This window comes from Myotis lucifugus, unplaced genomic scaffold (genome assembly GCF_000147115.1).
Source record: "Myotis lucifugus unplaced genomic scaffold, Myoluc2.0 scaffold_351, whole genome shotgun sequence".
Taxonomy (NCBI): domain Eukaryota; kingdom Metazoa; phylum Chordata; class Mammalia; order Chiroptera; family Vespertilionidae; genus Myotis; species Myotis lucifugus.
In genome coordinates this window covers 515,294-531,598 of record NW_005871399.1, presented here as the reverse complement: position 1 = coordinate 531,598, position 16,305 = coordinate 515,294, and the positions used below count along the sequence as shown (strand labels likewise).

Sequence of the window (16,305 nt, the reverse complement as noted above, 5' to 3'; positions counted from 1 at the left end):
GTCTCCCCGGCAGGGAAGGACCGCTCCTCTGTCCCATCCTTTTTGCCACACGTTCCTGGGGATGTGATTCGTCCTCTGCTGGTTCCCATCAGCCCCTCCTCAGGCCAGGTGACGACTCCGAATCTCTCTCATGCGCAGCCCAATCTTTATACTCAGCCCGTATTTGGGACCCCAAGCAGTGCGCAGAAATAGATTGTCCGAAGCAGAAATAAGGAGTGTCATCAAAACACGTTGGCCAAGAGATGTCCCACTCTCGGAGCCAACTGGGAGACGCGTCGACAGTGACACTGTGGCCCAGGGAATGAGCGTGGGCTTGTCAGTTCCTGGACTTACGCATATTGAAGAGGATTGTGGTGAACAATCTTGGAAGCAGCAAATCATTTTGCATAGCCAGTGTTTCCCCCAACTGCTCCCCAGATTGTCCTCAGGAAGGGAGTCCACGGGAGTTAAAGGCTGAGAGTGAGACACGGGTGGGCAGCGTGGCAGCTTTTCAATCCCACGTCCACTTTTCTGCACCCGGGCTGAGGCACAGCTGCTGCGGGGGGCGGGGGGGCGGTGGGAAGGGGGCAGCAGGAGCTGCAAGAAGCCAACACCAGCCTTTGGAGCCAGAGCCCAGGCCTCTAACTATGCAATTCCCTTAGGATGTCAGGCCTTTGCTCCCCAATGCAGTGGTGTAGTAACAGAGCCACTGACTGCCCCCCGTCACAGTCCTGGCTCTGCCCCTTTGTTTATTTAACTTCCTCAGGCCTTTCTTAGCCTCATCTGTAAGCCAGCACCTTCCTCAGAGGGTTGTTAAGAGTGGCAAATTCATATATGTAGAGTTCATACATGGATAATGTCATTATTCTCCTGATCCCACCTCCTCTCTTCCTGGTTTCTGCCCCTCAGCCTTTGCTCTCCGTAGCTCCAGCTCATTGAAGAAAATTCAGCTTCTCCACTGTGGCTTGACCAGACTCAGCCATGTTGGACTGCAGGCCACGGCAGAAAGAAAGGACCTCTCTGAAAAAAAACTGTATTTTCTTCCTTCTGTGTATGTGCTTTTTAACTTGTAGGAAATTATACGTAACATAAAATTTACCACCTTCACCATTTTTAAGTATACAGTGTTGTACAGCCATCACCACCATCCATCTCCTGAACTGCAAAACAGGGGCTCTGGACCCATTAAACAATGGCTCCCTATTCCCATCTCCCCCAGCCCCTGGCAGCCTCTGCCCTACTTTCTCTCCCTGTGAATTTGACTAGTCTAGATAACGCTTATAAGTAGAGTAATCCAGTATTTTTCTTCTTGTGACTGACATTTTACTTAGCATAATGTCTTCAACTTGCATCCACATCGTAGTATCCACGTCAGAATCTCCTATTCATTTCCTTCGTGTCTGATCTTACTGAAAATAGCAGGAAAGCTCATCAGCTTTTACTTAGCCTCCTAATTCCCAGCGCTGAAAAACGCTTAGTCTGAGGAACAACAATGTAATTCGTTGCTTCAAGGCTGCATAACAAGGATGGCCAATTTGTAGCCACCTTGAGTTGGCTCAGTCAATTCTCTTATTTTCTATTTTTTGTTTACTGATTGATGAGAGAGAGAGTGATGAGAGAGAGAGAGAGCGAGAGAGAGAGAGAGAGAGAGAGAGAAAGAGAGAGAGAGAGAGAGAGAGAGAGCATTCCCTTGTTCCACCTACTAATGTATTCATGGGTTGATTCTTGTATATGCCCTGGCTGGGGATTGACCCCTCAACCTTGGCATATCAGGACAATGCTCTTCAGTCAATTCTGTATTCATGGTCACTAGCAATCCCCCATTCTTGATGCCAGTTTCCGTACCAGAACTCTCCGCAGGGTACTCACAGAAAGCCCTGCCCACAATGGCTCCTGTAACTGAAAATTCAGGGTGGAGAGGGAGGGCTCCAGGTATAAGCTGAACCAGACTCTTAAACTATGTCATCAAGACAAGCACTGGCTCTCTCATAATTTGTCTCTGCTCTTCTCCACTTTGCCTTCATTCTCAGACTCCATTTAATGGAAAGTGCCCAGGACTGCCCCTTCCCAGGTGCAGAGCCTGCAGAAGAGAGCTCCTATTCCCTTCATAGGTCAGTCCTGGCCCTGACTGCATTGTCCCCACCCTGTCCCTGTGTCCATCCCTGAACCAATGACTGTGGTAAAGGTCTGAGTTGTAGGTCTATGCCTGGAGTTGGCCCAGGGTCACCCCCTCCCAAAACATGGGACTGAGAGTGGAGAAATATAGGCTATTGCTGCAGGAAGAAAGGGGACTGGCTGCTGGTCAAGAAAGAACAGCAGCCCTGGCCGACTTGGCTCAGTGGATAGAGCGTCAGCCTGCAGACTGAGGGGTCCCAGGTTCGATTCCGGCCGAGGGCACATGCCTGGGTTGTGGGCTCCATCCCCAGTGGGGGGCATGCAGGAGGCATCAATGACTCTCTCTCATCATTGATGTTTCCATCTCTCTCTCCTTCTCCCTTCCTCTCTGAAATCAATAAAGAAATATATTTTTTTTAAAAAAAAGAAAGAATAGCAAATGTTTGCCATATATACCTGGGAAGAGTGAAAGCAGCCCTTTAAAAAGAACAGAGTGCATCTGCCTCTGCTGATCTGAAACATCTCCAAGATAAAGGGGCAGAATGCATGCAGAATGAGTGCCTGCATGTGTCTACCGAGAGGTATGGATGGGAGCCCAGCCTCTTGGTTCCTGGGTGAGAGACCACCGGGCCCCACTCATCACAAAGGCAAGTGCCTGGGTACCGGCTCTGCGAGTAAAAGGGCAAACCTGCTTAGCACTTCCTGACGGAACTACAATCTACAGTAAGAAAAGCCAGCCCTGGCCCTGGCTGGTGTGGCTCAGTGGATAGAGCAGCGGCCTGCGGACTGCAGGGTCCCAGGTTTGATTCCGGTCAAGGGCACATGCCCAGGTCGTGGGCTCCATCACCAGTAGGTGGTGTGGAGAAGGCAGCCGATCAATGATTCCCTCTCACCATTGATGTTTCTATCTCTCTCTCCCTCTCCCTTCCTCTCTGAAATCAATAAAAATATATTTTTAAAGAAAAGAAAAGCCAGTCCTGGCCCAGAGACGGACTTCTGGAGGAGAATGACATCTCAGTAATAACCCTGCCCTAACCGCTGTGTCTGCATTAGCCCTCTCCCTGAGGGTAGCAGGACCTGCAAGGGACAAGGGACGGAAAACAGCTCCACCTGAAGGAAAAACCCCAAATCGACCAAAATAATCACAGATGCTCTAATTACAAAACTAATACATAGGCTGTTTTCATGCAAATAATGTATACATTTTTAAAACAACTTTTCTTTAAGTTTGGTATATTATACTAGTATGTGCTTCTAAGCACTTTTTGAGTATACTTAAATACTTGTTTTTTAAACAAAAGTGGAGTTAATAGTGAATGTTGTAAGAATAAGCAGTTTCCTGTAGAACTAAAACTATTTCCACTTTGAATGGAATAAAAATACAGCCTTTTTTTTAACATCCGTACATCCGTTGGTTTGGCTTTGGAACCCACGAAGGGAGCAAGTGTCTCTGAAGCCCCGCCCACCCTCATTCTTTCTCTGTCGATGACCCACAGGCGGCACCGACGGCCCGGGAGCGCCCCCTCCTGGCGTCCTGGGCAGAGGCTCCGGCCCCTGGGCCCGCACATTCGCGGGTCAGAGCGCACTGACGTCAGCTGAGGTCTAACCGTGTTGCAGAAATGTCGGCAACAATGCCCTGTTCGTGCCTCATTACACTCATCCGCACGCAGAACCTTGGCTCTGTGGCGGGAAAGCCTGCGCAGCTGTTCCACGAGCTGCCAAGCGCATTTCGAGACGCTGAACTACTTGCCTTCGGATCCTGCGGCTCGCGCGCTGCTCCCTGCGCACCGGCGCCCCCGTGGCCGTGGCCTCGAGCCCGGGGGCTGTGCCTCCGAGGCCCCCGGCCCTCCGGCGGGTGTTCTCTCCCCCTCCCTCAAGGCTCAAGTCCTTGTCCCAACAGGTGCCCCATCCCGCGGCGAAGTGCCACTTGCTTCTGCGCACAGCCTGAGCCCCGGGGCGGGGGTCGGGGTCGGGTCCCCTGCCCTGGGCCAGGGGAGGAACTGCCCTCCGGAACCGCCCCCGCCCCCATCCCTGGGCTGGCGGACAGGAAAGCAGCGCCCCTTTACTCAGCCTCGCTAGTCCTGATCCCTCGAGGCACCCCGCCTGGGCGAAGAAGGTCCGCGGTCCGCGGTTCCCGGGCCTTAGGCGGCCCGGCGTGGCGGCGGCCTGTGCCCGTGGCTTTGCCTTTATAGGGTCGCCATCTAGTGGCAGCGAGTTACACGGCTACCTTCTGACCTGAAGGCGTCTAGCGGGCAACTTTGGAAGGCTCTGGTTTGGGGGACGAGGAGGGGGAGCCCTCTGGAGGGGAGTGGGCCCAATTCCAGACCCTGTTGGGGGGAGGGCTGGTGGCCCCCTCCACAGAGGAAGGGCGTTCTGGCCCAAACATCGCCACGGGCCTCCTGTTGGCAGTACCCTCCTCCTTTCAAAGCGGGAAGCCTGTGACCCCCCTGACCTTGGTTCTGGGAGTCTCCACTAGGCAGAAGACCTGTCTGTAAGGCTGCTGGCTTAGGAACCCCCACTATTTGCTGGGGGTCAGTAAGGTGTTCTGGGAGACAGTGCACCTGTTATCGGTCCTGGAGACAGGGAGGGGAGGGCAGGCTCCTAGCTTCCTGGAACCGTCTCCCCAAGAGCTCCCTCCTCCCATCCCAACTGCTCCAGGCACAGACCAAAGAGCAGGTCTGTTCTGCAGCTCATCAAACATTCAGGCCAGGTGAGTCACCTCTCCCCCTTCAGACACCCCTAATCTTTATGAGGGGTTTTCCTGCAGCCCCCACATTGGCCTCAGGGAGGGAAAGCGTCACCCCTTCTAAGGGGATAACGTCTCTCCACAAGCACTCGGCTCCCAGAGGGATGACCTCCTCCCCCCTGTGGTCTGACATTGAGGTGAGCGGAGGGGAAGAAGGTTCTCAATAGGCACCGCCCATACGCCCGGCGGCTGGCTTGGCCTGCATGCTCGGGTTCCGGGCACCGAGAATAGAATGCGGGGCACTTAGCACCTTATCCACTGCTCTGGGCTTTCGCTGCCATTCATGGGCAACCGGACAAATGCCCCACCCATGTGGGACAAGAGTGTGGATAGAAAGAGAAGCAGATGGATCTGAGGAGAGATCAAGCAATCAGCAGCCCTGTATGTTTATGTAAGTCACACGGGGAGCCTGCCCTGGGGCGCCTTTGGGAGCTGGAATTCAACCCTTATCTGATCACAAAGCCATGCCACCTGGCAGGGGGCTGTGTGCTAGAGGAAGGGGTGCACCTTTCAAATTCACCTGCTCTCTGCGAGCAGGGCCTGAGTCCTTCCAGCTGTGCCTCGCTGTGTTGCTAATTCTCACAAAGGCACAGATGCCCCCCCCCCTCCCCGTTGCTGCCTGCGGGGAGTGCCCAGACCCTCCTTGGAGAAAAGGCTCCTACCCGGAGCCCCAGCCCAGGTCTCCTCGGCTTCTGTGGGCCCCGGGTCACTTCTGTGTTCGTTTGCTGGGGTGGCTGTAACAAAGTACCACAGACTAGGTGGCTTGAACAACAGAGCGTATGGTCTCACAGTTCTGGAGCCTGAAGTCCAAGATCAAGGTCTCGACAGAATTGGTTCCTTCCGAGGGCTGTGAGGGAGGATCTGTTCCATGCCTCTCCCTGAGCTTCTGCTGGTTTGGGGGCCATTCTTTGGCTTGTAGACACATCACCCCAATCTGCCTTCCTTCACAGGATGCTCTCCCTGTGTGTGTATGTCCAAATTGCCCCTTTTTCTAAGGACCCAGTATATTGGGCCCACCCTAATGACCTCACCTTAACTAATCACATCTGCAGTGATTCTATCTCCAAGTGAGGTCGCATTAGGGGGAGCCAGGGGTTAGGACTCCAATATATGTATGGAGAGGGGGATATACAAATCAACCTACAGGAAGATCCCCAAAGAAGATAGCACTACAGCCCTCATCTTCTACCCATTGCCATGGTGACAGGAGAGATGCTGGAGGGACAGGGGAAGTTCAGCTCATAAATGCTATTAGAAAGCTTTTTTGTGTGTGTGCAGGTTTGTCTCAAGATTGTGTCTGATCCCCAGGTAACCAATAAAATCTCTAAGAGACAAACAAGCCAGACAATCTTTAATTTATGTGTCATCCCAGTCCACAAAGGAGAGGGAAGTTTCAAACAGGCCAGAAAACACGGGTCTGTGGAAGGCCTGGCCGACCCAGTCAGTGTGAGCAGTCACAGACCTTGCAGGAGGTTGCCCCTTCAGGTTTGAAAGTATAAGCTTTCTTAATCATCACGATGAAGGCCTCCCTAAAGTTAACAATAGTGTATTTTACATATTTTGTTTTAGTTTACATATTTTGCTTTCAGGACTGTTACAGTTCTGGCTGGAACTCAGTGCTTAATTCTTGAGCAACGTGGCCAAATTGGCTCCCATGCTACCTGAGCCATGGTTTTCAAGTCTGTTGCATATAAAAGTCATCCAGAATCCCAGTTTGGGAACCCGATGAGACAGGTAAAACTGCTCTCAAATGGCCTAGGAAAGCTCCACGGGCAAAAATGCAGTGCAATCAGCGAGCCGGCTGGTTAGAGCTTCACCCCGCAGAACAGGAGCTCTTCCATCACTGCTCATGGGTGGGCTTCAGGGGATCTGTGAACCTTGGAAACTGAAAACTGCAAAATGTATATATTTCACTAGGGAGAGGGTCCCAGCTTTCATTAGAGTCACAAAGGGATCCATACAAAAACAATTAAGAGTTACTACCCCGAAAACTTCCATTCACTAACAGGTCTTTATGGTAAAACAGTAAATTCAATTTTCTTCCCAAGTGTAGAAGTTCATCATGAAATTTAGAATTGTTAGCAATGGGAGCAAGACCTTTCCGCTTGATAATGGTTAATCCCCCAATCTGGACCATGACACGCCTGTCCAGGTTATGTATGGAGATTTACAATTGAGAATGTGCAGGCTAGGTTCTTATGGTCACAAAACGGCATGTGATGTGGTCCCCGGTGGCCTGGGGTCGCTGGTGGGCCCCCAGGAATAGAAGTGTCTATTTCTTTATGGAGAAGGGTGGACCTTGATGGAGTCCATGAACTTGGTCCAAGATTGTTAGAGATGTAAGACACTTCCTCCAGAAGTTCGCTGTTATAGAAGGCTTTCGTTTATGTCAGCCAGAGCTGAATGGCAGACAACTTCTGCTTGGCCAAAGGATACACAATGTGTATAATTAGGATAAAAACTGGTCCAACTCACCTCTCTCTCTCTCTCTCTCTCTCTCTCTCTCTCTCTCTCTCTCTCATTTTCCCATTGGTTTGATCCTCATTCACCAGGGTCCAGCAGAGGTTCTCTTGACCAGGGTGTGTGTTCAAGTGCAGGCTGTGAACTCCTAAGCCCAAGGCGTGCCACACACCTAGACTCTGAGGGCTGAGCATCCCTGAGGGGAGCACTCACCGTCCCTGCTCCGACAGCAATAAAGTAAGAAACCTGATGTGTAGGATTAGTCTGATTTAAAGTTAGCCATCTTTCTGACAGAAAATCCTAAAGATTGCACCAAAAACTACTAGAACTGGTCAATGAATTCAGTCAAGTACCAGGATACAAAGTTAATATTCACAAACTGGTTTCATTTTATACACCAATAATGAACTATCAGAAAGAGGAATTAAGAAAGCAATCCCATTAACAATTGCATCAAAAAAAAAAAGAAATACCTAGGAATAAATTTAACCAAGAAGGTAAAAGACCTGTACTCAGAAATTATAAAATGTTGAAGAAAGAAATTGAAGAAGTTACAAATGAATAGAAGCATATACTGTGTTCATGGATAGGAAGAACTGACATCGTTAAGATGTCCATACTACCCAAAGCAATCCATAGATTCAATGCAATCCCTATCACGATACCAATGTCATTTATCACAGAACTAGAACAAATAATTCTAAAATTAATATGGAAACACAAAAGACCCCAAATAGCCACAGCAATATTGAGAAAGAGGAACAAAGATGGAGGGATCACAGTACATGATATCACTATAGTACAAGGCTGTAGTAGTTAAAACAGCATGACACTGGCATAAAAACTGACATATAGATCAATGGAACAGAAGAGAAAGCCCAGAAATAATCATAAACCTACATGGTCAATTAATCTATGACAAATGAAGCAAGACTATTCAATAGGGTAAAAACAGTCTGGCATTGGGAAAACTGGATACATGCAAAAATAATTTAAACTAGACCACCTTCTTACATCATATACAATAAACTTAAATGTATTAAAGACTTAAATATAAGACCTGAAACCATAAAACTCCTAGAAGAAAACATAGACAGTAAACTCTGACATTTCTTTTAATAAAACTTTTCTGATATATATCCTCCGGCTAGGGAAACAAAAGCAAAAAACAACAAATGGGACTACATCAAACTAAAGAGTTTTTGCACAGCAAAGGAAACCATCAACAAAATGAAAAGACAGCCTATGGAATGGGAGAAGATATTCACTAATAATAAAGGGTTAATAGCCAAAACTTTCAAAGAACACATACAACTCAATACCAAAAACCCCCACAACAATCCAATTAAAAAATGAAAAGATGTTCAACATCACTAATCATCAGAGAAATTCGAATTAAAACTGCAATGAGGCACCACCTCACACCTGTCAGAATGGTTATCATCAATAAATCAACAAACAGCAAGTGTTGGAAAAGATGTAGAGAAATGGGAACCCTCGTGCACTGTTGGTGGAGTTGCAAATTGGTGCAACCACTATGGAAAACAGTATGGAGGTTCCTCGAAAAATTAAAAATAAAACTCCCTTATGACTCAGCAATTCCACTTTTGGGTATATATCTGAAGAAATCCAGAACACTAATTCAAAAGTATATATGCACCTCTATGTTCATTGCAGTGTTATTTACAACAGCCAAGATATGGAAGCAATCAATTGACCAGACAAGCCATCAATAGACAATTGGATAAAGAAAATGTGGTTCATATATACAATGGAATATTACTCAGCCATAAAAAAGAATGAAATCTTACCATTTGTGACAACATGGATGGACTTAAAGGGTATTATGTTAAGTAAAATAAGTCATACAGGGAAAGACAAATACTATATGATTTCACTTATATGTAGAATCTAAAAAACAAAATAAACAAAACAAAAACAGAATCATAGATACAGAGAACAAATTGAGGGTTGCCAGAGGGGAGGGGGGTTAGGGGACTTGGTGAAAAACACGAAGGGATTAAGTACAAATTGGTAGTTAAAAAATAGTATTCAGCAAAGTCTCTGAAATGAATAAAAATATATTTAAAGAAAATAGTACAGCATGGAGAATATAATCAATAATCCTATATAATAAAAGCCTAATATGCTAAGTGTCCAACCATCTGTTCGACTGTTCAATCAGTCGCTATGACGTGCACTGACCATGAGGGGGTAGACGCTCCGACCGGTAGGTTAGCTTGCTGCTGGGGTCTGGCCGATCAGAACTGGGTGAGACAGGCCAGACACACCCTGCCTGAAGCCCTCCTGTGGTCCCTCCCCGGCCCCAATGGTGCACCAGTGGGGTCCCTCAGCCTGGCCTGCACCCTCTTGCAATCCGGGACCCCTCAAGGGATGTCAGAGAGCTGGTTTTGGCCCCATCAACATAGGCCAGGCTGAGGGACCCCACCGGTGCACGAATCCATGCACCAGGCCTCTAGTACTCTAATAACAATGGTGCCAGCTGGGCACTAGACTTATCAGGGGGCTCACTTTGTAAATTATATTCAGGTGTACTATCAAGTTGTACACCTGAAACTAATATAAAATAATATTGAATGTCAACTGTAATTGAAAAAGAAAAAACAAATATAGAAACAAGTAAATAGGTAGCCATCTTTCTTTCCTATAAACTCATTACCAAAAAAAAAGAGTTATTTTTTTTTTTGAGTGTTTGGTTTTTAAAAGCCTAGACTCATAAAATAATCATACACAGGAAGTTGAGGATAGCCCAGGCGTTACTGCGTGGGCCAGGCTGTCTGCTCACACACGTTAGTTATACTCACAATCCTAGCGCACTGCAGTCTACAGGAATGAATTCTAGGGGTGGAGCACCCAGCAAGTCTGTTTTGACTTGCAGAGAGCAGCAGCTGATGACTCAGGGAGATGTTTTTCTGCCTGTTAGGGCTCTTCCTTAAGTCTCCTTGGGTGAGCATGCAGGTATCCAGGTGGAATGTTTTCTCAATCCCTGTTGCAGCGGGGGTGTGGCTAGAGGGACTTGAAAGTGAAGCCTAGTTGGCGAGGTAATGGGGTTGGCGCCTCCACCGTGGCCCCAACCCATGACTTGCATGGACCAGACACACCAGGATCTGGAAATGCAACCTCTAGGGAACCCAGATATAGGGGAGCGAGATGCAGGAAAGAGGGAGAAGAGACATGTTTGGGAGGCTGAGACACATGAAGGCAGCTTGACTTTCCCATCTTAGAGTCACGTGGTCTGGCAGGTTACTCCACCGCCCTGACTCTCACTTTCCTCACCTGTAAAGTAGGCGTTTTCATGCCTTCCTCACAGTTAATAGGAAGAGGAAGTAGACATAACAGCCAAATGTAATGTATGAGACTTGATTAGATCCTGGTTTAAAAAATTGGAGAAATTTAAATATGACTTGTATATATCATCTAGCATGGACTAATTGCTCATTCCTTGGTGTGAGAATGACACTGTACTTAGGTAGAAACGTGTGTTCACAGAACATACATGATGAGTATTTTAAGGGTGAAATTTCTCCACGTCTGCAGTCCATGCAAATGTTTCATGGAAATAACCACAAAAGTATGTTTGCATGAAGATAAAGACAAAGCAAATATGGTGAAATGCTAACTGCTGAGTCTAAGTGGAGGGTATTCAAGTGTTTTTATTCTTTTAATTTTTCTTTCTTCCTTTGATTTTTAGAGAGAGTGGAAGGGAAAGGGAGAGACAGAGAGAGAGAAACACTGATGTGAGAGAGAGAGACACATCGATTGGTTGTCTCCCGCATGCACCCAGACCAGGGCCAGGGATCAAGCCTGCAATCAAGATATGGCCCTGGACTGGAATCAAACCCAGGACCCTTCAGTCCGAGGGCCAGTGCTCTATCCATTGAGCCAAGCTGGCTAGGGCTCCTTTCATTTTTCTTAATGCTTAATATCTGTCAAATAAAAATTGAGGGAGAGAAATAATAAAGACAAGGTATGTCAAGCACCCCCACAGTGCCCTCTTCAGCAGTTTTTATTTCACAAATATTCACTGAGCCACGGGGGTGACCAGCCAAGAACCAGGGATGGGCATGCCAGATACCATTCTGTTCTGGAGCTACAGTAATGCTTTCTAGAGGGCCAGAGACAAACATTAAATAACAAGACACATATGTGCACAGGTGGCTGAAAACAGTGCTGAGCGCTATGAAGACAGTCCCCACGTGAGGGACGGGGAGCTGGGGGTGAGAGTGCCATCCTGGCTTGGGTGCCCCTGAGTCTCTGAGCAGATGGAATGTGAGGATGGACTGACCGTGCCAGGGAGCTGGCCATGCAGAAACCCCCATCCTCCTCGTTATCTGTGTCCAGGGGCCCTAGAAGATTCCAAATGCCAGGGGTGGGCATGTTTGTTTCCTCTTTGGAGCAGCCAGCCATGGTGTAGTTTATGCTCTTAGAATGCTTTGGTCTGTTTAGACAGGCCAGATACCATCACCTCCCTGGACCAGTGAACCCTGGTTCCTACTGAACCACTTCCTGGAACCAGCTGGTGACCTGGAGGAGGCCAGTGGCCCTCCACACAGCCCTGAGACTGGCAAAGACCCTTCTCATAACACAGTTAACAAATGAAAAGAACTTCAACCTCATTTATAATTAAAAAATGCAAGTTGAGCCATAACCAGTTTGGCTCAGTGGATAGAGCGTCGGACTGTGGACTGAAGGGTCCCAGGTTCGATTCCGGTCAAGGGCATGTACCTTGGTTGCGGGCACATCCTCAGTAGGAGCTGTGCAGGAGGCAGCTGATCGATGTTTCTCTCTCAGCGATGTTTCTAACTCTCTATCCCTCTCCCTTCCTCTCTGTAAAAAAATCAATAAAATATATTTTTTTAAAAATGCAAGTTGAAATTTCATATTTTCACCCACCAGATTGGGAAAGACTAAGAGACTGATAATTTCAAGTGCTGGTGAGGCTGTGGGGAGCCACCCGCTCTCTTATGAGTAATTGGGTCATTGTGGCATTGTCTGTCGGAGCACCCTTTGGCTGAGCAGTTCCATTTTAATTAATCTATTCTGAAAATAGCATCAGAGATGTGATTTTTTTAAAAAAAAATGTGCAAGAATGGTCACTGAATTATAACTGTGGCATTTGCAGCACTGCAGCAATTATGTCACCAATGGAAACAGCTCGAATGTGCACCAGAGGGAGACAGCTTAAATAAACTAGGTCTAGGTTACATGTCATCATGAGGGAAGTTTTGGAAATAAAAAATATCTACATATCATAACAATAGAGGTCAGGGTGTGCATAGAGGAAGAGCCAGGAGAGTGTACGCCCAAACATTCGTAATGGCGATCTCTGAGGCATGAAGTACTGGGGACCTTCACTTTCCGCAGTGTGCGTTTCTGTAATATTTAACTTCTGAATCACAGGCATGTATTGCTGTTGTGGTAGAAAGGGGGTTTTAAAGTGAGAGGGAAGGATGGAAGAAAGGACTGCAGTACTTACTTGTTCTTTTTGGCTAGCCAGGGTCTGAACCCCCTTGACACATTTGGGCGATTCACCTGCGTTAGGGTTCACCACCATGGAAGTTGTAAATGGCCTTGGAAGTTGTGATGCCAGGGCCCCTGTGGCTCTGCCATGGAAGGCACGATGGAGACTGCTGCGAAGCCCGGTGCTCATCCCCGAGAGAGCCCCGTGGGGCCCAAGGCAGTGGTGGTTGGACTTGGGGTTTTTCCACTGGCAATCAGAGTGGTGAACGTCATGCTAACTTAAAGCAGAAAAGCCCTGCCCGGGTAGCTCAGTTGGTTAGAGCATCATCCCAATATGCCAAGGTTGCAGGATAGATCTCCCGTCACTACACATACAGAATCAACCAATGAATGCATAAATAAGTGAAAAAAGAAATCAGTGTCTCTCTGTCTCTCTCTCTCTCTTTTCCTCTCTCTCTCAACTCAATAAATAAAGAAGCCCTGGCCAGTGTTGGCTAAATGGTTAGAGCATCAGCCCACACATGGAGGGTTGAAGGCTTGATTCCGGGTCAAGGGCTCATATCTGGGCTGCAGGTTTGATCCCCTGCATGTGGGAGTCAACCAATCGATGTTTCTCTCTCTCTTAATCTGTCCCTCCCTTCCTTCCACTCTCTAAAAATCAGTGGAAAAAATATCTTCCAGTCAGTATTAACCAAAAACTAACAAACAAATAAGGTAAAGAGGGTAGGGTCCTAGAAATCCAGAGTTGAACAAGCAATCTTTTTTTTTTTTTTAGACCGGGAGGAGAGGGAGAGAGAGAGAGAAACATTACTGTGATCGGCTGCCTCCTGCAGGCCCTCTAACTCAGGCATGTGCCCTGACCAGGAATGGAACCCACGACTTCTTGATGCACCAGAGGATGCCCATCCAACTGAGCCACGCCGAAAAGGGCTAAACAAGCAATCTTTAGGAAGGGCTGAAACTAGAGAGACTCCAGGGACCCGGGGACAGTTTGTGGGCCTCCTCTCCAGAGAGCTGTCCTATTGAGACTTGTGACAACTTCCACCTTTGGTATCTCACTCAGAGCAAGTGCCAACTTCTCATGAGGGAGAATCTGGATGGCACAGCTGAGCCAGCGATGGTGAAGGGTGGGGGTGCGGAGACCACCTGAGTCCGGAGAGTGGTCCCAGGGCAGGCAGCCATCTGGACAGGTGACGCCTAGGGCTCCCATAACGAACGGAATGACTGAAAAGACAGAAATGTACTTTCTCACAGTTCAGAGGCTGGAAGTTCAAGATCAAGGTGTCCGCCAGACTGGTTCTTTCTGAGGGCTCCAAGGGGGAATCTGATTCATGCCTCTCCAGAGGTTCCTGGGGTAGGGTGGCCAGAGTTAGCAAATAAGAATATAGGAGACAGATTAAATTCTAGATAACAATTTTAAAATATAAGTGTATCCCACACAACACTTAGGACATACTTATAAACACACACACACCCTCTTGTTTATCTGAAATTTAGATTTAGCAGATTGGCTTGCATTTTATCTGCCAATCCTACCCTGGGGCACTTGATAAAAATACCACTGACCTCATCCCCTTGTGAGATTCAGTAGGACTAGGTGGAGCCCAGCCAGGAATTTGTTATTATTTTTTTAATGGCGTTCAGCTCACTGGCAGGGTTGGGAAACCTGTATTCCAGCACACCAGAGAAGCAGGGATTTTAGGGGAATATAGGCAGGCGAAGGGAATTTTTAGAATCGGGGACCATGGAAAAACACAGGGCTACAGATTGGGAGAAGGTACATCTCCATAACACAAGGAAGCAAGGTGCAGAGAGCAGCAACAGTTACATTTACATAAACAAGGGAGCTGGAAGTAGCCAAAAAGGTCTATAATATTTACAAAATAAAGAAGAAGGAAGAAAGCCAGAAAGAAAAGAACAATGAGGGAGGAGGGTATCACACGTCCCTTGTGGTGTTTGACCTTTGAGTTCAGGAGTTACTATAGTAACCAGTCTAAGGGAATAAGTGACCAATCAGAGGGGATACCAAGGCACCAGGATCTGCAGCCTTCATGAGCCATAGGAAAAAGGAATTCAGTGGGACCCTTTCCCCCTCCCCATGTGGGAGTCTGTACTTGTTCTTCAATAAATCTCCACCTTTGCTATACTACTCTCTGTCCGTGGATTCATTCTTCGACTCTGGCAGACAAAGAATCGTTCCAGTCCAAAAATTCTGTTTCACCAGGCTGGCAGGGAACCAGCTCCTGCCACCATGAAAAGACACATTTTGCCCTGACCGGTTTGGCTCAGTGGATAGAGCGTCGGCCTACGGACTGAAGGGTCCCAGGTTCGATTCCAGTCAAGGGCATGTACCTGGGTTGCGGGCACATCCCCAGTAGGGAGTGTGCAGGAGGCAGCTGATCGGTGTTTCTCTCTCATCGATGTTTCTAACGCTCTATCCCTCTCCCTTCCTCTCTGTAAAATATCAATAATATATATAAAGAAAAGACACATTTTCATTCCTCAGTCTTTAAGGGGCGAGCTAGCAGGAGTCAGGCCCCCAGAGCAGCTGTCCCTGGGACTGTGCGGGAGGGTGTCGGGGAGTCCTCTCAGCTGTGGCGCCCCTCCTCTCACTACATTGTCGGGACAACCCGCTCGGCTGCTTTTCCGCAGGCCGCCCCATTTCTTTTTCTTTATTCTTGTTCTTTCGCCCCATTTCTTTTGGAGCCCCTGGTTTTTCTGGGGTCTGCGGATCTCCGCAAGACTTGACCAACCCTCCCCGCCCAAATTGTAACTTTCCAAATCCGCCGGAGGCTGAGGGCTGGGGTGGGAGAGGAAGTGCGTGGGACTCAGCACAAAGAAGAGCGAAGAGGCAGGCGGGGCTCCGGGTTCTCCCTGAAAGCTGCTCCCAGACCTTCCCCGGAAAACCGCGCACCCAGGCCCTTCCGGCCCGCACTCCCCGCTGCCTGGCGAAGGAAGGGCCGGGGGCCTGGAGGGGCGTGGCCACCCCAACTGCGGCCAGTCCCCGAGGGGAGCGGGTTGGAGGGTGGGGCACCCCGGGAGGGGCGTGGTTCGACAACTTCAGCCGCTCAGCTGGACCAATCCCGACCCGGGAGGCGAAACGGACCCCTACCTGGGCCCAGGTGAGCTGCACCGTGCGTCTCGGTGGCTCCGCGCTCGGGATGGAGGGAGCCCGGGCGGCATCCAGAGGAGACCAAGCCGGGGCCGAGTTGCCAATGGAGCCCTTGGAAAGCCAGGTGCCGGGGCTGGCGCAGGCCCCCGCGGAGGAGCGACGGCCAGAAAGTCCCGAGAGCAGCCCGGCCGCGGCCGTGCTGGAGGCGACCGGCGTGTTCCAGGACCCCTCGTTGGGAAGAAGCTGCTCTCGCCTCACCCCGGCGCCCGGGGTGCTGCCCCGCCAGCCTGGGCTACGTCGCTTTTCCGCGCCAGTTGCCGCTGGCCCCGAGCTGCGGTCGTCGTTGCCCGTTTTGGCTTTAGATCTCGGACGTTGATGCGGCGGGAGCGGAGCTGGTTCCCTGGGCCGAGCC

General features: G+C 48.9%; 1 protein-coding gene across 1 annotated transcript in view; it reads left to right on the top strand.

Moving 5' to 3' along the window:
• The first annotated feature begins 15,386 nt into the window (after window positions 1–15,386).
• KLRG2 (killer cell lectin like receptor G2) overlaps window positions 15,387–16,305 on the top strand; it is a 10,710-nt gene continuing 9,791 nt past the window's right edge. The window contains exon 1 of the mRNA XM_006101350.3: window positions 15,387–16,164. Within this exon, the coding sequence (XP_006101412.1) occupies window positions 15,943–16,164 (222 nt within the window). The 5' untranslated portion in view covers window positions 15,387–15,942. The remainder of the gene's footprint in view (window positions 16,165–16,305) is intronic.